The sequence below is a fragment of the Tetrao urogallus genome (genome assembly GCF_951394365.1).
Source record: "Tetrao urogallus genome assembly, chromosome: 15".
Taxonomy (NCBI): domain Eukaryota; kingdom Metazoa; phylum Chordata; class Aves; order Galliformes; family Phasianidae; genus Tetrao; species Tetrao urogallus.
This window is the reverse complement of record NC_136828.1, coordinates 6,713,317-6,734,120: the sequence shown is the minus strand read 5'-3', so window position 1 is coordinate 6,734,120 and position 20,804 is coordinate 6,713,317. Positions and strand designations below refer to the sequence as shown.

General features: G+C 37.6%; 1 protein-coding gene across 1 annotated transcript in view; it reads right to left on the bottom strand.

Annotated features, from left to right (window-relative positions):
• SMG1 (SMG1 nonsense mediated mRNA decay associated PI3K related kinase) overlaps positions 1–20,804 on the bottom strand; it is a gene marked incomplete at both ends in the record, with an annotated part of 58,958 nt that overhangs the window by 4,057 nt on the left and 34,097 nt on the right. Inside the window, 30 exons of the mRNA XM_079542740.1 lie at positions 52–204; positions 775–912; positions 1,808–2,277; positions 2,497–2,686; positions 2,777–2,927; positions 3,669–3,895; positions 4,700–4,934; positions 5,072–5,344; positions 6,122–6,401; positions 6,759–6,931; positions 7,531–7,721; positions 8,105–8,323; positions 9,269–9,378; positions 9,465–9,603; positions 10,002–10,250; positions 10,803–11,032; positions 11,575–11,821; positions 12,684–12,906; positions 13,792–13,946; positions 14,117–14,334; positions 14,651–14,812; positions 15,673–15,850; positions 15,948–16,178; positions 16,471–16,609; positions 16,869–17,013; positions 17,829–18,113; positions 18,361–18,609; positions 19,096–19,216; positions 20,035–20,194; positions 20,529–20,676. Coding sequence (XP_079398866.1) covers positions 52–204; positions 775–912; positions 1,808–2,277; positions 2,497–2,686; positions 2,777–2,927; positions 3,669–3,895; positions 4,700–4,934; positions 5,072–5,344; positions 6,122–6,401; positions 6,759–6,931; positions 7,531–7,721; positions 8,105–8,323; positions 9,269–9,378; positions 9,465–9,603; positions 10,002–10,250; positions 10,803–11,032; positions 11,575–11,821; positions 12,684–12,906; positions 13,792–13,946; positions 14,117–14,334; positions 14,651–14,812; positions 15,673–15,850; positions 15,948–16,178; positions 16,471–16,609; positions 16,869–17,013; positions 17,829–18,113; positions 18,361–18,609; positions 19,096–19,216; positions 20,035–20,194; positions 20,529–20,676 — 6,089 coding nt within the window. The remainder of the gene's footprint in view (positions 1–51; positions 205–774; positions 913–1,807; positions 2,278–2,496; positions 2,687–2,776; positions 2,928–3,668; positions 3,896–4,699; positions 4,935–5,071; positions 5,345–6,121; positions 6,402–6,758; positions 6,932–7,530; positions 7,722–8,104; positions 8,324–9,268; positions 9,379–9,464; positions 9,604–10,001; positions 10,251–10,802; positions 11,033–11,574; positions 11,822–12,683; positions 12,907–13,791; positions 13,947–14,116; positions 14,335–14,650; positions 14,813–15,672; positions 15,851–15,947; positions 16,179–16,470; positions 16,610–16,868; positions 17,014–17,828; positions 18,114–18,360; positions 18,610–19,095; positions 19,217–20,034; positions 20,195–20,528; positions 20,677–20,804) is intronic.

Below are 20,804 nucleotides of genomic sequence, written 5' to 3'. Positions count from 1 at the left end.
CTCCAGAAATAGAGTGAAACACTTATCAATTCAATCCCACATATATAGTACCTGACTTGCTCTTTGACTTTCTTTCAGGACAAGGTTTCTTCTTTCAGCAATAGTGGCATCAAAATCTTGCAAGACTGGTGCTAGCGCAGGATTAGCCCCTCCAGCCCATTTCAAACGCTGCTCAATACTTGCTTCAAGTGCTGCCAGTTTCTCCTGCATTGGGGGAGAAGAAAAAAAATACACAGATCAATACATATCACATTAAGCCTATGGCTTAAAAGAAATTATGCATCTGTAACACATGCAGACACATTCATAAGAGCATATGTATAAAATAATGTGGTATTCCTAAATGACAAATATTAGCTTATGCTGTTTAAAGGTTTCTTTTCAGTATGCATCACGACTGGATTTGATTGTTAGGGAAAGTAAGCAATCTGCCTTGGAAGCAAATCAGTCATGTTTCTCAACTAAAAATGAGACAAAAATCCCAGTAGTCCTGGATTCAACTTCAGGATATAAACTTCAGTATCTTTATGACTAAAAACAATTAGAATTCAAGAAGCTAAAAGGTACTTATTTTAAACAAACACCCTACACTACTGACACCCAAAAGTTTAAAAAGCTGAGGCCAGCTACAGCACACAGAAACCTTAACACAGAATAAAGAGAAAAAAATTTTGAGAGCAATAGATAATCTGGAGGTAGCAGATAACCTTACAGCAGGTAGTTAGAGTCAGATTGCAATATGCTGCTCAACAACCTCCTCAGAAACAGTAATACCTGAACCGTTGCAATTGAAGCTTCAATCTGGCTGAGCGTATGAAGTTTCTTCTTCATGTTGGCTAGAATTGCAGAACGAGGAGGAGGAGTAACAGAAATGGCTTGTGGGCGACTGATAAGAAGATCTTCATGCTGCCACTTTAAAAGACAAACGCTTGATTGTCAACAACTCATCACAATATACTCTGCTTCACAAACAGCAATTCTAGTACTTTGTTCCACCTTATTACCAGGGGTTAAAAGAGTAGATATCAAAAGGTGATACCAGCACATTTAAAAGTTTAAAACATTACTGAGTACTAAAAATTGTAAGTAGCTGTAACTTACACTTCATTGACTTGGAACTTTTTAGTGTTGATCACTCATTAATTAACTAGAAATTATGTATTCACATTTCCTTGATCTAAAGGAGAAGCCCATCAATATCTGGAAATAATTCACTTACGATGCGTAAGAGATAGACAATTTTGCTTACAGTCCATAAAATAGTTTAGTAACTGAACTTAGGCATAGCTTCTAACCATAACCTACAAAATACCATAAAATAAACATTGATATTACAGTACAGTTGGATAATGGTGTGAAGTTCAAGGTATGTGACAGCATCGCCACCCAACAACGTTTTCAGGATCAGCACTGCTATATTTTTCCATGAGATTAAAAGGAAGCAAGGGGAGATTTAACACATTACAACTTAAAAGGGAAGTTAATGGACGACATTCAGCAACATGTACCCTCTGTTTTAAGCAAGCTCCTCCTTTAGACTTACACCTTAATGGAGTATGAATTCCAAATAATAAATTATTTTCTTCTAATAAATTATTTGATGTTACTGAAAAACAACAACTGATATTTGCTCTAAAAAGAGCTTATCCTGTCACTTTTCATTTTACAAGATAAGCAGTTTTCAATAAAACATCCACTAAAACACTCTAAAGCTCACTCAATAAATAATAAGGTTCCTGTAGTGCTTAGACACAGTAGCTAAAGCTCATTTTCCACAGGCACAATTTGTAAGAAAATGAGGTCTTACTTGGAACATGGCAATATGCAGCTGCACTCTCTGAAGGCTGGTCTTGCAAGATGAAATACTGGTTTCAAGTCTGCGCACCAGATCATGCTTCTTCCACGCTGTATCATACGAACTAGCTAGGACTGTTGCCCTGTTCATGACCAGCTGTGAGAACTTGCCAATCTGGATATTGTGCTCCACAGCTTTCTTGCACAGGTCATCCACAGAAACTTTGCTTTCTGCTCCAAAGTCTTTAGCTTCTACCTGAGCAATGATATCCACACCCAAAGCACTGATGAAACTGCACAAAGTCAGTCCTAAAGCCTGGTTTGGAAGGCCAATTAAAAGCTGTCTCACAAAGTCAGCAGTAAAAGCTTTGATTGGTTTGGCCATTTGGTCTTCACTAAAGCAAGAGTTTCTGTAAAGGGCTTTCACATTGACAATCTGAACGGGTCCGTTTACTGCATTCTGGTCATCAAGTGAACTGATTCCTTAAAGAAAAAAAAGGAAACACCTCTGTTTTAAATTTTCAATGGATTCAGAAAAATATTAGACTTACAAAAACAGGAAGATTACAGGAATTTATTTAAAACTTTTGATTCCTTACCGCATTGGAAAGGTGAGCTAAAATAACAGTGTCTTTCTACATTCTCAGGAAATAATGGGATGAGCAGTGGAGAAAGTGAAAGTATTTAATAACATTTATTTACCTGACAATGTTTTAGAAAAGGTACCACAGAGTCTGAAAAATTCTTTGATTGTTTGCAGTCTCTTCAAAAAGAAGATTTCCTCCAGAACTTGACGATTATTGTCATCATCAAAAAAGTTCACTTGAGTGCTGCGGGCTTCCCTAATTATGTCGATCTTACGCCAAGCTACAGGTACTTCCATCTTGTTTAGCTGAGCAACATAAAGGAAATAGTTTGTTTTGCTTTATAGAACTGTCATATGCCAAGCTCAAAGCGTACTTTGAGAAGAACAAATCCATACCTTTTCAATCAATAAACCAAACGCAGTTTCCACTTGAGCAAACATTCCATCAAAGGCTACCAAAAGCATCTGACCAGCTGACATTTTGGGAGTTTCATCAACAGAACCATTCCTTGGCTGAATCAGCTCACCATACTGAGCATGAAGTACTCTTAAATAAATAAAGTACATGTTTTTACTTAGTCTACAAAAATTAAACAGCATTTTCTTAAACTGATTGCTCTACAATCTACAATTACATTACCTAAATACAGAAGATTGGAACTAAGGTGAATTTTTCACAGGTTCCACCCCCTCCCCTCTCTCTACGATTGTATGTATCAGTTCTACCGCTGGACTCATAAGAACAGTTAAGGATATTATGTAGGACAGGACTGTATTAAAAAGCCATTAGGAAATAGAGGTAGAGAATATAGATTGTACTTCCTCTGAGCATGGTAAAAAAAAAAAATGTTATGAATATTAAGTGATGCAAATATTACCATTCCTTCCTTAGAAGCAAGTACTCATTTTTACAATACACATGTATGAACTGACTGAATTACGTAATGAAGTACAGGCTGCAGGAGTGGGAGATGAGGTCTCAGGTTATGGCTGGGACGGCGCTTGCTGCTCTGGAAGGATGGTCTTATTCTCTCCCTCCCTTATATAACTTTTGACTCTCAACTGACAAGCTGAGCAGGCTTGCCAATGGGTAAACCAGGAAGAAAATTAACTTAAGAAAAACACTTCATTATACTGCTGATGGAGTCATGGAATTCAAGAGAAGCAGCAAGACCACTTTTCCATTCTGGAGCACAAGAAGTCCATACTTCAAATACTGAAATTTAGATAAAGTAATATGATTCTGCAGTCGTTTTCTTTCTCATACCTAAAAGAAAAAGTGATTTACCTTGCAACATCAATGTAATGAGTGTGTGTTTCCTCCTCTAGTCCCATAGCTGCATTTCTTAAGTAGGCCTGAAGAGATTCAACCAATGTTTGCAAGGAAACTCCATCAGTTGTTTGTTCAATAAGGTTATCTAACTCACGAAGCATGCTTTCTAAAGTATATTCTCCTTTCATTAAGCACCGAAGTGCTTCAGGGAAAATAATCTGCCGGAAGTTGGAATTCAATTCCTACAAGAAAAGGAAAAGAGAAAGAAGTTTGCCAGATTGTAATTTGTATTTACTTATTGCCAGAGACCTACTCATGCCACAGAAATCAATGCAGGTAAGACAAAATAGTACCTTCAGTGTCATAAAGCAGGAGACCTAAATGCAGCTACAGAAAGGACTAACCAGTGCTCTCAGTCTCTAAAATGAGACAAGATGTACCAAAACAATTAATCATTTTGGCTGCTTAATTGAGTGAAACACGTACTTATTCAAGAGCTCAACAAGGAGCTCTCAGATACAACACAAGTCTGGGCCAAAAATACTCATTAAATTATTCTCTTCCCTGTCTTGGAGATACGGGTCTATAAAACAGCTTTTCAGAATTTGTTTCCAACTACCTGTTTCAGGTGAAAATAAGTGAGGCTTAGCAGGACAGAACGGAAATAAAACAGGTTAAACAATGTGAAGGCTGTTCTGGGCCACCACCACCACCAGAGTAAAGGAATGAAAGCAAGACACGAAGCTGGTTTGTCTCCAAATCTGCTACTAACTCCTTGCTCCTGATTCCTTGACAGCGGTTTTTTTGTTTTTACAACTTGCCACATAGATTAAAGCTGTTTGCTCTGACCAGTAAAAATGCAAACAGTAATAAGAGTGAATGGCTGGTCAACTCAGGAAAGTAGAGAAAACCAAGACTAAAGCTTCCCCCAAGTAATCACAGTAGTATCATAAAAACAGCCGGTTTTAAGCAAGAAGCTATTAAGAATGACTTAGATGAAGCCCAAGAAGGTTGAGGATGAGTGAAGATTTAACATAAAGTATTACCTGAAGTGAAATGTATACTCCATTAGCTAAATGAACAGCTTCTGATGCTTCAATTGGGTTAGGAATATCTAAGTCCTGGGGTACAAGATGACACTGCTTCAGCAACTGCACAAGGCAAGTAACATTCCCACTCATGCTGCAGAGCTCTTCCAAAAACCAGGCTCCATCTCTCGAAGTCAGATCAACCAGCTGCTCTCCAGCACTAGATGCTGCACCTTCCATCATCAGATTCCGCCTAGGAGGATTACAACAGGTGGTTAGACAGCCTGCCTTCTCCATGTATTCATGCATTCTCCATGTAACTTCAAACATTCCCTTTATGTGTTCTCAATCAGGAATGCATACCAAAAGGTTTCACAGGAGGTATCTCACCTCGTCAGTGTACAAAGAGCAGAGATGATGACGCTTGCTAAGCTCAGCGAGCCCTCCTCTCCGTTTTCATGAAGGAAAACTTTTATGCAACGTTCAATTTCTTTCAGCTGCTCTTCACAAACAGGTACAGTAACTGCCTCCTGCTTCAGACGCTCCACCTGCCTGATAAGTCTGCTATTTATATCTGCTGCATAGCGCTGGAGGGTCATTTCTGTCGCAGTTATGAACTGGCACACACTTGCAGGTGGCTGCGGAGCATATTGCATTTCATACCTGTAAGGCAAAAATACAAAGACTAAAGTCTCCCGTCTGCAGCTCTAGCATGTTGTTCTGCTCTAGGGGAAGGAAAAACACTCCACACTTGAACAATTCCTATACCACTTCACATCAAATTTTAAATACCACAGCAGGTGATGGCTTTCAAAGCGACACTGCCATCAAGTCTCAGAATGCACTTATTTCTTAATTACATTTAAGGACGGAGGCTAAACAATAGTCCTCTAAAGGAAAGAATGAAGAGAAGGTATGGAACAGGAAAGAAAGAGGTTTCAGTGTAAACATTTGAATACAATCTAGAACCTGTAAGCCAAGTAATGGCCTCATGTTAGAGCAAAAAAATAAAAAAAACAATTGCTTGAAAATTTGGTTTAAGGGGAGAAAAAAAAAAAAATCTTTTGTTGAGCTATGTGATTTTTAAATACTCCATGTTTGTAAACTCCCTGAATATCACAGCCCCAATGCCACGTTGTTATTAATTTGTTCTTTACAGGACAAAGTTACCTTGTTGTGGTTTTTTTTTTTTTGTTTTGTTTTTGTTTTTGTTTTTTTTTTTTTTTTTTTTTTTTTTTACAGTAAACATATTAAACTCCAGAAAAAGAAAAGTATTTTTAAAACAATGCTTTCTTCTCCAGACTCCCAAAATTACAACTTAATTTTGTTTTGCTTTATAATTAGATTAATTAGAAAAATCACTTATTGTAATTAGAAAGTTAAATCCCAAAGTAGCTGAAAATTAAGTTTTTCAAACAGCCCGTTACTCTGCCAACTTACTTTCTAAAGATATCCTGGCAGCGCTCTATTGTCATGTTGCAGATGAGTTCTTCCATCCAAGTCTTCCACTGCTCTATTCGGTGCTTCTGAAACACAGCTTTGGGATACTGAAGAGCCACTGTTGCATAGTTGTGCAACTGTTCGAGGCAACCACGTAAAACAGATCTTCTCTGCTGGAGAAGAGCACCAACCTCCCCTTCTAATTGTTCACACTGGCTGATGAGATGTGCCTGGCCTGCATTTTGCAGAAATGCTGTTGCTGGTACGTAACTCGGAGGACCTTTTAAGATAGATAAGTAAAGCTTACTTTTTAATTAGCTCTGAAGCATACAAATATTTGGGCTTCTGTTTGTTTTATTTTTAGCTAAAAATAAAGTAAAGACAACACTGAGATCGAAAGTACTAATATGAATCCTAAATGTAAGAGAACCTCATGCACAGCTAAGGCAAGACGGAAAGGCTCCTTCAGGCAGCTTGGAAGAAAAGCTTTATAGTGCCCTAAATTGCTCTTTAAAGAACCTCTTTTAAAATTTATTATATAAAGGACCTTGTTTTTAAGGTAGAAGATACTCATGGGGCCTCCTGGTATTCAACTCTAGTTGTTTTCAAACCATTTTAAATAAACACTATTTAATACCTAGGTCCATTTGCGTGCTGATTTCTTGAAGGAGACTTGCGAGTTGCGTTGCCTCTAAATTACTGAAAGCAGCTTGGTAGTGCGTTATCCACTGCTCAAATTCATTCAGCTTCACCTGGATTGCCTCCTGGACAGCCCTTTGTTGGGTCTGCAACTGTGTGTGCTCAGAATACCTGGATTAGTGAAACCACAGAATCAAGTAAATACTACAAGAAAATAGTAGAAAAAAATAGGGAATACAGAACTATACTGAACAATGCTGCACTGTCTCACTGACCAGAAAATTAATATATTCTCAGCAACGACATAAAACTTAAACACTGTTAATAACTGAGTTCCTACAAAATAACAACTGCATGCACATGTGCATACATCCGTGCACTTCAAATCCTTCATCGTTTTTAACTAAGCTTGTAAAATAACATTAAGAATTAGGAGCAGATTCAAAGATTTTTGTTCTATAAACCAGTAGCTGCAGATTATTTGAAGGCTTTCAGTCTATTCTGTTTCTTGCACTGAGGGTTAAACACGAAACATGGAATAGTGCAGGTAATACTGAGAGTACGAACCCTAAGACTTCAGATCATTCAGTAGGAAAATTGATTTAGTATTTCTTCTACATAAGGAATGACCTTTTACTGTAAGAATAGTTTTTACTCTGCTGTTAATTTCTCTCATAAATTAAATAAGAAAAATGTATATTTAAGTACATACTAAACCACCAACTCTTATTAATCTGAGATTCCTGTCAGAATTCCTAGTTTCTCTGTACCTGTGCTGAAGTGTGTGAGAGGGATGATCCACTCCTTCTGCACCTTCAAGAAATTCCATCTCCTCCAGTAGCTTTCCTTGCAATTTTTCTACATCTGTCAGCTGCTCTTGCAGGTTGAGATATTCTTCTAAACTACTGTCCAACTTTGGAAGCACAGCCAGCATTTCATCTCTGTTCTTAAACCAGTTAACCTATAACCAAGATACAGGATTTATAGGACAGGATTTAATTGAAACAGGTAAGAGAAAAGTGTTCATCTAGAATTCTCTCTCCAATGCTACAGGCCTAAGGCTTCACGGACAACGTTTAGATGACACTATGACCCTATTTTTAAAGGCCTCCAGCCTTAACTTGGACCCAATATTAGAATATGTTTTAGAGTTAAGCACACAGAAGATAAACACTTTCAAGCTCTGCATAAACACCCACCTAAATACAAGTGCCACTTAGCTACATTTTGTGAACGGTTTCTAATAGGTGACCGCTTCTTCCACCATCCCCAAATGTGAAGAAATGACAAGAAAGTGTACAAGCTACTTGGTTATATAGTAGAAAACAACTGTAGTGAACTCACCTTTATCTCAGCCACTCTTGAAGAGAAGAGACTACGTGTAATATCTCTTTCCATTTCTCTCTTGCTTTGCTTGTTTTCAGCCTGCTGGCCACCACCACCATATACAGCTCCTGCAAATCCTGCCTCACCCCCTGCTGTCCAGTCCACCAGAGGATCATAAACAAAAGCTTCAAGCAATGTAAGCAAAGTTTCTCTCCCACGCCGCATGATATGAAGGACCTGCATCATGCATTTTAAACAATATTTGCGTCGTCCTTGGATAAAACATCGTGTTTGAGCAGCTACAGAAATCCATCAATTATCCCCACACATCTCAAACACAGGAAGAACACCACAGGATGTACAAACAGCTATTCTGTACAAACATCACTAAGTGATGCGTTCATGTAGTAACTAAAAAAAGACAACCAAGTTTGCATTCTAGCCTTCCACACAAACTCTAGCAACAGACACTTGAGAAAGAAGTGTCTTTACCTCTATATATTCAGAGCTTACCACTTTTTTATTTAAAAAACAAACAAAATACTGACCTGTCACATTTGCAAAAGAAGAGTACTGAAGAAAAAGGGTAAGCAAAACTCATGAGTGTCTAATGGGAAATGACTAGCTACAGTCCTCATAAAGAGCTACCTCACCCACTTGGCAAGGCCAAGAAAAGAATGAAGTCATTGGAAATCACTTGCTTTGGGACATGCAAGCCCTTCTTCTGTGAAAGCACCTCCAGAATAAAAAGCTCCAAAACACATTTGCTAAGATTTTGGATTACAGCTTAATAAAGTGTTCCCTTTATGTGGGGGGAATCACTGTTTTCTCAAAAATCCATCAGAATTCTTACAGTAAGCAAAGATTGGAAATTTACTAATAATTTTAGCCATTTAGTAATTCACATTTTACCTGAAAAAAAAAAAAAAAAAAAAAAAAGAAAGTGAACAAACAGACTAATTTCCTGTGAGAAGAGATTACTACACTGCTCAAATTTTACCTTAACCAAGCTACTTAGACTTGATGGCAGCATATATTTGGCTAGGCTACATATTACAGAAAGATAAATCAACTTAAATCTCAAGACTTCATAAATCAACAGCAGAATGCTTAATAGCAAGCATCTAAGACTATATTTGGTAAGTGACAGTCCTCAGGTTTTCCACAAACTCCCAAACTTACCTGTTCACAAGAAAGCCTGAAAACCCCCTCTACTCCTGTCACTCCAAGTGCAGTTTCAATATTGTGCGTCATCCGGAATGGAACTTTCTCTGGTACCCTAAGGCTTTTCCCTTTAAGATAAAAATTTAAGTTGTTTCTGTTAATTGCCAAAAAAAGAAACCTATCATTAGAATAACTTAAGGCATTTTTAAATTACCTTTTTCAAAGCAAACATTATAATCTATGTGGACAACTTCTCCCGTGGTCATATCTATAAGAACATTATCCAGATGTCTGTCTCCAAGACCAATGATGTAGCCAACCATGGACATAACTGCAGTGGATCTTGCATAAGACTTTAAAGAGAGTTTCAGGAAAAAATTATTTGTGGGAATTCTCTGCCAACACATTGGACTGACTACTATCTTATAGCATTATTTTTAAGCAGAAGACAAATCAAAGCCACCATACTCCAAGCTGTTTTCTATATGATGTCTTACAAGAGCTATCGTTTCTTAAACCAATAATTCTAGTTAAATAATGTAAAGAAATCAGGTATATACACATTTTTTATTCCAGATGGTACAACTACATTATTTCCTACCAACATTCCCCATTCTGTGAAACTCTGTCAGTGCTAACTCATCAAACTGCACAGCAACATTGCTTGATAACATCCAAAGCCTTTGCTGACCTTCATCCCATTAGAAAAAAAAAAATCTTTCAAAGGCAAAATATATTTGTTGTAACTTACCTGTGTAACTCTCCACCATTCATCTGGTGTAGTACATGATGACCAGAGCTCCTTAGCTAGGAGATTTGGGGGAGTTGCTTCCATCAGTTCTTCTAGAACAGCTCTCATCACATTCAAGGGCCAGTCACGACGTGACACATCAAGACTAAGCCCAACTGCCTTTAAAGCAGGTCCAATTTTACTGTAGTAAAGTTCACTAGGTCTAGGCACGATTCCAGGATTCTGAGGAGTCTGATAAGAATCCTGAGCCTAGAAGAGGTTAAAAATGCTAGTGTACAAATCACAGCTCACATTACCACAGAAAAGATTCCCACATTCAGTCTAAATGAGAACAACATACAATTAACAACTCCTCAACAATGACTTTACAGTGCAGAGAGCTGTTTTGAAGTTTAATAACTGAGAAAACCTAAACACAGTCAAAACACTTTGTTTTAGCCTAACTTTACTCAATAATTACTAAGGTCAGTTTTGAAAATACTGTGGTAAAGACTACATTGAAAATAGAAAAGGAGTAGAGAATGAGATGTGACTCTATTCGTTCAATAACAGTTCTTGCATTATTGTGCCAGAAAAGTATACTTATGTTAGCTACTGTAATAAATATAAATACGTATACATACACTTATGTATATACATAATTCCACTGATATCTGGTAGAACCTCAAGAAATGCAAATACACAGACCCAACCTTCATGATTGTGAACAAAAAAAGTCTATTTTAAAACTATGTTACTCAGAACTGCCAACCAAATGAGAATAAAAGTTTCCTTTCTGAGTCGTCCCTACACTGTAGTTACCTTTTGTGCTTGCAAAGCAGCTTCTCGCTGTTGCCATCGCTTGTAAAGACCAAACAAAGGCGTAGCTCCATCCACCCACTGGATCAAGCCTGACCTTGTTCCCAGAGGTGTCACAGAGTAGTGCCGTGCGTGAAACCTCGGGGTCTCTTGACGGTTAATGGTAGCAAACATTGTGTTCACAATTGATAGGAATTGCATGATTCTTTCATCCAGGTGCAAGTCTTCTAAACCTGTGTTAAATTAGTTTAAAATTCAGTTTCTAGATAATAAGATTCCATCCTAAAGCCCAAAAAGCATTTTCTGACATCCTACTTCATTTCCGACTACAAACAGCTCTACAAGTTATGCAGATTAAAGATGAGTCATTCAGCTTAAACCTTAATGTTTACTTAACTTTTACCTACTAGAATCAGTTTATCACATCTCTCTGTGAGCAGCATACAAAACAGTAACTAGTGTAGTGAACAGGTCTTTCCCTACTGAAGGAGACATGAAGTCTTAAAAGATGTCTTCTGAGATTCTTAGGCTTCTGGTAAAGTTTATCCAGCTAATCCTAAAAATATAAAAGATACCTGAAACTCCCTTGACTTATAGCTTTGGAAGGCAAAAATCCTTAAACACATAAAGTGAGGTGGAATAAAGGGAGGAGACTGAGCGGATGAAACATTCTGTCCATACTGCGCACAAAGACGACATGCATCCTTCCAACTCTAGTATATCTGGTCTGCAATCAGAGATATTAACTTGTTTAATAAAAATCTCAATTTCTTACCTTTGAACAAGTATGGATAGTTCTTCCCATCCGAGCCCAGGAAAAGCAGCTTTTTAGGTTTGGTTTTGGTAGGCAGAATGGTGATGGTGCTGCCCACACTATGAATTGTGACTGTGTCTCTGGTGGATACTTCTCCGGGGAGCGCTATCTCAGTGTTCATCATGGCAGCCAACCAAGGACTGATTTCTTCAAGCCGCAAGAGATAACTAGCCCGTTTCTGTGCTCTCTGCTGCAAACTTAGCATAACCTATTCCAAGGAAATGTTTTGTTTTAGGTTGAGGCTCACCATAAAAGCTAGCATTAAAAATTAAAAACAGACTTAATGGTCTTCCTCTTCTAGGAAGTACAGAGATTTCCTTCAATTGTTTTTCATCCTTGGCACCTTACTGATCCATTTACAGTTTAGAATGAAGTTGACAAAATCCAAGACATACACTCTGTGAAGCAAATGCAGCCTGTCTGGTAATAAGCAACAAAGTCACAAGAAGTCAAACTCCTCAAGAGGTTTGCTCCTGCATTTATACATCTTTCAGGTGTAGTCAAAGGCAGCAGCCTCTAGCAACCTCCTCTTTATGTATCTCCATGCCTACTTGCTCCTTGCAAAGCTGAAGGAACTCTGTGTAAAACTGAAAACTTAAAACTACCAAGCAATTTAAAAAACAACAGGCTGCCTCTGGACATCCATGTGGGCAACACAAACACTTTTTTTCCCCTCAACACATAAAAAACTAAGACAAAAATCACATAATTGACTAAGTACCTTTGAGAAAGGTTGAGTAATTGAAAGCTGCAGCACAGAACAGCTATCACTCAGGATAACCAGAGTATCAGCTTGTTACCATTTGAAGCTACTAAGCTTAAATTACATAGATTCAGAAAGACAATTTAAAAAACAGAATCCCTCTGCCCTCTAAATTGATATTGAAAAAGAACTCCTTTGGGTAGAAGTGCAGTATGGCAGACAGTCGAGATACCAAAGTTACTGTGCTTCAGTATGGAGCATGTCTATGCTGACCGCAGAGGAGACTAGTTCAGGACACGATTTTGGAACATGAAGACAACAACAGGACACCAAAGAGTGAGACAACCCCTAGTCTGTGATGTAATACCTCTTTAAAGGGGAGCCAGCTGCTTCCAGGCTTAGCAGGATTCAAAGGATTCTTAAGTTTTTCCAGTGCATTTTCGATGGCACCTCCATAGTTATCCTGGAACCACTTCTCATGAGGAGTTTCTGTAGGAGCTGCAGTGATGCTCCGGACATGTTCCAAAGCAAATACAATGGGCTTCATTAGAGCTGTATGCTTCTCACGCATGATTGCTATCTTCTCCTCTCTATTAAAAAAAAAAAAATCTCTCTTAATACCATAAAAACAACCTCATAAGCAGAGCATTAAAACAGGCTGCAAACAAGACATCAGAGAAATCACAAAACCAATGCATCTCTATAATGAGGTCTTTGAGAACAACTGTATTAAAATGAAATGCTCCTCTGAATCATACTTCAAACTGAAACATTTGCAGTGGGGCTTTTCACCACTGGAGACCCAGATTTCAGAAGTCCAGGCAATACAAAACACCCTAAACTCATTTCCTTTGTTACAAGAGCTCTTTATTACCACTTCATGAGAGTGTACCACACTCTAAAGAAGGAAAAGAGGAATATCCTATTCTGCCATTCTATTTCAGACTTGACTGTGGAATTTAAGAGGTGTTTTTATGCTTAGGCAAGCATCCAATGAAGGCTTTCCCCTTCCACAAATCCATTCACAGGAGAATCCAGATAAGAGATAAAAAAAAATTGTTTCTGCACACTGAAAAGCAAATTACAATGTTCTGTTTACTCCAACTATCTGTGTTTACAGTAAACTCCAGACAGGTCTTCTTATCCTTGCACACATTTGTCCTCATCTCAGCTGAATTCTACGAAACACCATGGAAATGAAGAACGATAAGTTCTCAAACTACAGCTCAATTCACATTGGGTTCTAACAGATTATTACTGAGGAAATCCCAACACAGACTCAGAGATCGATCCTGTTGCTGCCTCTCATTACATCAGAGTACTAGCTGTGGTACCAAAATACTTCTGAATAAGGCCACTAACTTACAGAGAAGCAGCTAGGACAGTACAAATTCAAGTGCAACACGATCACCTTGATGGCATGCCTCCCCAACAACCATCTAATAATCTTCACTTGATTTGACCAATACACATACTTGCGTAGAGTGTTGTTATTTTGGACCCTTTTGACTTCATCTTCTAGTTGTTGAATCCTTCTGAGGACATACATGTGCTGCTGCAATAAAACTCCCAACCAAAGTTCATCCCACAGAACTGTAACTCTGCGCAGCTCAGCCACTAGCATCTGAACCTACATAAAATAAAGATTACATTACTTTTTAAAAGTACTAGTATTGAGACTTATATTTGTACACAAAGAGCTTGACAAAGATGACAGCATAACAAAGTTGTACCAAACTTTCAGCAGCCCTACAAACAAGATAAGTATTTTGCAGTTCAACACACATTTGAATTACTAACCTGCAATACCATTGTTGGATTTGCAGTTGAGAGTTTCTCCACAATTTTGCTGTAACAATCTTGCATCATTGCTTGATCTTCATTTAACCCGACTTTTGTATCATCTTTAGTACTTTCTTGAGAAGCCGGTGGACTCCCACCATCACATTCACCACCCAAAAGTTCTTCTCCTTGAATATTACCTAGCAAAGTAGGGATAGCAGAAGGAAGCTTGTTCCCTAAATTTGAGAAAGGGAAAGTAAAAACAAAAGATATTAAAATATTATCTATGCTCTTCTGGCCTTCAAAGCTGTGTCACTCAATATCTGATTTAGAGTTAGAACCCCATGTAACATATACTTGGCCATAATTAATGACAAAATTCAGAACTGATGTGCAAAAGCGATAAATCAAAGTACAAAGTATCCATGAGATCCCAACAGTCCTTCATACACAATGATCAGTTACTGATACTGAAATAAAAAATCACTTTACCCAGTGTATAAAGTATGTTAGATAAAAAGCATTTGAACATTTGATACTTTTCTTTCATACCTGCGGTTTGCGATTCACTGCTGAGTGAAATAGTACCCACTATTGCAGGATACAGTATGAGATGGGGAGAATCTTGAGCCACTCGACACAATAAGTTGCAAATACTCTGACGCACGTACACCTCTGGATGATTGAGGCGAGAGAAGAGCTGAGGAATAATACCTATAGCAACAGGACAAGAGGATAGGCTGGATCCTTTCTGTATACGCTAAACAACGCACATTTCTAAAGCATGCTACTTATGCACTGGGGGAATGTAAATGATCCTGAGGTCCCTTCCCATTCTATGATTTTGTGAAAAGTCTAGGCTCCCAACAAAAAAGACCTCTTTTTTTTTTTAAATAACTGCCTTTCAGAGCACGAGCAACTGAATTGCTTATTTAGTCATACAATTCAAATGCAGATCACATCAGATGACATTGTTCAATCAAGCACTAGAAAATGAATTCCACTGTTAAATAATTTTAAACAAAACAGGAGAGATGCAATAGTTCCTGAACTCAGTAAACTGGATGTTTCAAACGAACAAACTTTGGCAGCAGTTGGCTTCCTCCTCCTCTGCTGCCTTCCACATAACTCGGTATCTTTCCTGGGGAATGCCCCTGATCAAACTGAACCAGTAGTCTGCTGACAGACAACTGCTACTGCTTCAGCCACATACATTTCTCTGAAACGTATTTCAATCTGTGGCTAGAGGGGAAACACACACACACATATACACAGACACACACACACTCTTCTTTTAAGAGGCTAAAATAATGCAACTCTCCACAAACCACATTTTCTTTCTTCTTTCAGCATCTCAGTACAGGAGAATCTGTACTCTAAGATCAGAACGTAGAACAACTTTCATGAAAGTGGAGAACTTGCTTTCCTTCCACTGTGTTTAATATTTTCTTTTTTTTTCCCCAAGAATACAATGAATATCCTTCTGCTTACATTTATCCTTCTCCTTATCATTCTGCTTACGTTTACGAAGACATGTCAAAATCAATTTCAAGAGCTAGGTAACATACACCTACCTCTCCAAGGAGCAGTGGGTGTAGTTTCTAGCCCATGTTCTAGATACTGTCTAAGCTCTCCAGCATGTTTTACAAGCAGCCTTAACAGTCTTAGAGTTGCCATCACAATAACATCATCAGTGCTTTGCTCAGAAGTATTTCTTAAATGCAGCCTTGGATCATCTTCATCAAGTGAAACCTTAAAAGAAAGAAATACTCCTCTAAATTAAGTATATAGTTCATCTCATCATTTAGAAACTTTTATAACTCAACTTTCCTATCAGCACAACACTAACCTGGCCAGCATTGAGTTTGAGAAAAGTGAAATATGCACTGCAGGAGAGTTTATAGAGACTGAAGATTCTGTCTACAACTTTCCTCCATACTTTAATTAAACCTTCTGTTGCATTTTCATCAAGATCTGAAAGCCAGGGGCAAGTTGTTAATAACTGACGCCATATAACATCCACCATATCATCTTCTTCATTGTCTTCATTTTCAGTGATTTGCAGAGTCATATCTTCATCCTAAGTACAAATAAAGAGATAACAGATTTGACCAAGTCTTCAAGCCTTTTCTACAAGGATCTGTTAGTTCCTAATCCATTTTTTTGCTTGGGCAACTCATCCAACTGCACTGTGTGACTGTACTAGCACAGTCTGTGTACCACTTAACTAACAGCTGGCTTCTTGAGAAAACTTGTATATTGTTTGAATTTTAACTACAAAACACTTACGGAAGTTAATATGAATCACAAGTAGGGGACAGAAAATAAACCACAAAGCTGAGCATATTTTAAACAGGAAAACTCCGACTTACTTGAATCCCAGCTGGACGACACACTGCTTGCCCAAGGATCCCATAAATCTTCTCTTTGTCTTCCTCTGTAACGTTGTCTGGAAGCAAGCTCTGAACCTCAGACTTTTCTCGGGGCAGCAGACGAACACCTTCTCCCTGACTGTAACATTTAATAAGTTATATTCTTATTTGAGGAGACCATTAACATTGTGTATATAGAACCTGAAAGATAAATCTTCATCTTTGATCACATACAGAGACTCACTTCTTAGGAAGGTCAAAACAGTCACAGTTCCCTGCTCACATCTGACTTTTAACCATAAGTAAAAGCTATAATCAATAATACAATGCTAGAACTCATCTTAAAAAAATATATTAATTATGCTGTAATCATGCTTCAAGCATTAGGATGAATTTACCTGGCATTATCAACTACTTTCCGGCCCCATCTATAAGCCCAACTAGCCAGGGCTGCCCAAGACTTGGCCACTTCAGGTGCCTGTACTGAAGACAAGTGATACAGCTGTCCCAAGATAAAGTCAGGTTCTCCAACTCCAATATTTACTGTAACAGAAGAAATGGAGAAACATACATTACAATGTAACAGGTACTTCTGACTACCTCAACATATAAAATAACAGCAAATTTTAAGTACATAATTTTTTGGTTAAGTTAGTACCCACACGTAAAATTTTCCAGAGCAATTCTTTTTCAGCTTTGACACTAACTGCAAAACAGTTTTTCATTTGCTAACAACCACAGTCTGTACTCTACAACTGCTTTCTCTGTCACAGAAGGATGAAACTGAAGCAAGAGGCTCATGATCTCCAAAAACACAAAAATACTGTGCTATGAAAGCATACTATGAAAAGTCTGCAGAAAATTGAGTATTTAGTGGCAAAAACAAAATTTTCAAATTAAACATAGATGGAAGCTATGTGACCACGACTCATATTTGCAAGGCCTTAAAAATACAGCTGCTTTAATGCTCAACCTAAAAGATCCCATTCACACTTTAAAAAAAAAAAATTCAAGAGCTGAAAGCAGACAAGCATGACAAGGTTTTATATCCTCTTCATAAAAAATAAATACATTACAGTTTCATGTTCAGGCAAGAAATAAAGTGACAAAAATATCAGGAAAGAAAAATGAAAAGTGAAATATCAAGGGTTGTTTGTTTGTTGTGTTTTCTTTTTTAATTGTGCATCCATACCTATACAAAAAGACACTGTGCATATACAAAAAGAGACTGCTTATACATACATATATTTATATATAGAAGTGATGGAGTATTTGTTCTTTGTAACTAGCACTATCCCTCAGTGGAACCACCAGTAATTAATTTAACAAAATAAAACTAAGTGCAATAACAAATCTACCTGTAGATTCACTTTCAATCCTGGGATATTCCTCTTCCAATGCATTAACAGCTGGGAGATCGATCAAGGTATATATGTTTTTAGACAAGGTAGACAGACCAGTGTGATTCTGCTGCTGACGAGCTCTATATACTTGTTTTAACTGTCCTGAAATCTCTTTCCATTCTGCTTGAATCCATTTAGCCAGCGTAAGAATAGATTTTGCAACTGCATATTCAGCCTTGGCAGATTTGCAAAACGATATGGCACAAGAACTCAGCATTTCCATGGCATGTGTTGACTGACCTGCACATCATGCAAAGCATATTTTTAGTGGTGTTAACTTCATTCAAAACACTTCTTCTGAAATTCAGTATTTTCAGATAAGGCTCATAACAATGTATCTTACAAAGAAAACTCAGATTGAGACAACAGTTAATAGGATAAAAGCAATTACTAATGATGCTGTTTCATTAAGATTTACTCAGAGGATTTAGCGTGGCCATGAGGACAAGCAGCTCAAGAATCTACAATTTCTGCTAGTGATACTCACCTGCTGTGTATAACAGCTTTGTTTTCTCAATATCAAGTTCAGGACCCCACTTTTCATCTATCTGACCTGGTGCAGACAGTTTTTTAAAGTGCTGAACCAAGTCCTGTGCAGTGGTGGTTTTTCCTAGCTGAACTTCACTGCACTGGGCAAGCAACCGTGTAGCCAGGGCAATATTTCCTCGCTTTCGTGCAAATTTTGCTGCTGTTAAGCCCAGCTCCATTAGATGACTCTTAATTGGGACTGTTGGTTCTGAAGAAGAAAACAAGACATACTAAGCACAGTTAAAAAAAAAAAAAAAAACAAATAGTGATTTTATCCAGGGTATAATTTCTCTCCAATATAGGAGTATTTTGTGTACTGCCATCAGTAAAGAACTTGGTCAACCCTTTTGCATTTCCTAAAAATTCCTTGATGTTTCAGTCACTTAATTATTTTTGATCTAGAAACGCACTTTTGTGGTTTTCATGACCATTTTTAATCACTGAAGCATTCAAGAATGAAATAAAGCACAATGAGATGAGCAAATGAAGTGCAATTAGGACTCTCCTTTTTCTTAAAAACAGTCTGCATTCAGTAAGAATTGAGACACTTAGATAAGGGAAAACATCTAAATAACAAAACCTTGAATTTAAAAACTAATCTTAGTAATACAAGATACAGCTCCCACTTTTAATGAAAATTTAGTTTAAATTCTGTATTTAACAGTTTTTAGAACTAAAATAAGAGCTTATATACCTTTAAGTTTTTCCATCAGTTGATTCTGGTACACTGTGTATCTCAGTGCATGCATCCATGGCCTCACATCATGCTGTTTACATGACCTCAAAGCATCATTGAAGAGAGGTATAAGACAGTCCTGAAAGAGGCATGAAGGTTGTACAGCTGTCAAGACAGCTTAATAAATAAGTATTTGCTTTTATTAAAAGCAAAGACTACTTCAGTGAAAAGCAAGCATTCTTATTACCAGTATTAGCAGTCAAATCGTATGACTAAAAAGCAAATATGTATTATGTAGACCTACGAAGACATGCTTGATTTTGAGAGGACAACCACAAGAATGAGCTCACCAACAAGCTCTATTGCTCCTATCGTTCCAGAAAACAGGTCATCTGTGCTCACTGAAGTTTGACATTGTTTTTAATTGTGTTGTTTTGTTTTTTATATTTAAAGGTTACTTTCATGGTGTTATTGCAATTTTATTCTAAGTTGCTTTTCAAAGAAATGTTGAAAGAACTGGTGTACTTAGAGCTACAGAAATCCATCTGAAGCGTAAATTTAAAATAAAACACATGGTCAAAGAACTTCACAAAACTAAAAGGGCCTTTTTACAGTGTGACTAACATGGTTCAAAGGAAACGGTCCCAAACTGCCAGGCAGATTTAGACCAGACACCAGGAAGAGTTTCCTCTTGGAGGAGATGGTCAAGCACTGGACTGGGCTGCCAAGGAAGCAGTGGAGTTCCCATCCCTAGAGGCAGCTCAAATGTGGCATTAACTGATACGGTTTAGCGATGTAACTCAGTAGCTCTGACTGACATCTGGACTTGATTATCATGAAGGTCTTCTCCAACCTCAGTGATTCTTTAGTTCTACATTCTACATTCAATACTTCATAACATGGCTATAGAATTAGAACACTGTAAAACGTAAATTTGATTAAAACACGCAGCCATACCTCTGATGTCAGCCTGTTGGAGACAGTGTTTTCTAAAGCAGAAGAACAATACAACTGAAGAGTGCTCAACACTGGTAAAGACTGAGACACAGTGAGCGTGGAAAGTCTTAAAGGTCCAATAGCTATTCGTGATGTTTGTTTTAAGTATTTTATAACATTTCTGAAATAAAAGTTAACAGTTATTTCTGTTAGCTGGACTATTTATTAGAAAACAGTATCAAAAATACTGAAGAAAAAAGCAATTCCTACATCTGCATATTGACGATCAAGAAATCATTCAAAAACATAACAAGTCACATGTTGACTCAAAAGTCTCAAGTTAAACACCAATTCATGTCCCCTGAGTAAGCTTATGCCTCGTAACAGAGTAAGCTAGGAGTCAACAGTACTATAAATGCTGAAGTACAGATTATGCAGCTCACAAAGTTTCATTTGAAAAACTAGAACAGCTTGTCACAGTGGGTTACACTCATTTATAACATGCTGTAACTTACTCAGATATTGACTGCCACTTCTGCTCCTGTTCCATGTGGTTCACAGCTGTTGCCAGACACACCGAACTTCTCAGAAGTTGTACTTCAACTGCTTTTTGAAGTTCTCTCGGGTCAGGACTCAGCATATTAGGAAGGAGCTTCTTCATGTCTACAAAGAGAAAACAAGTTGAAACTAAGTAGAATTTCCAAATATCACATGTTAAGAATGAATTTTTGAAAGCAATGGTCTTAGGGAAAGAATTCACTTTTATATGCCTATCCATTCATATTATCAAG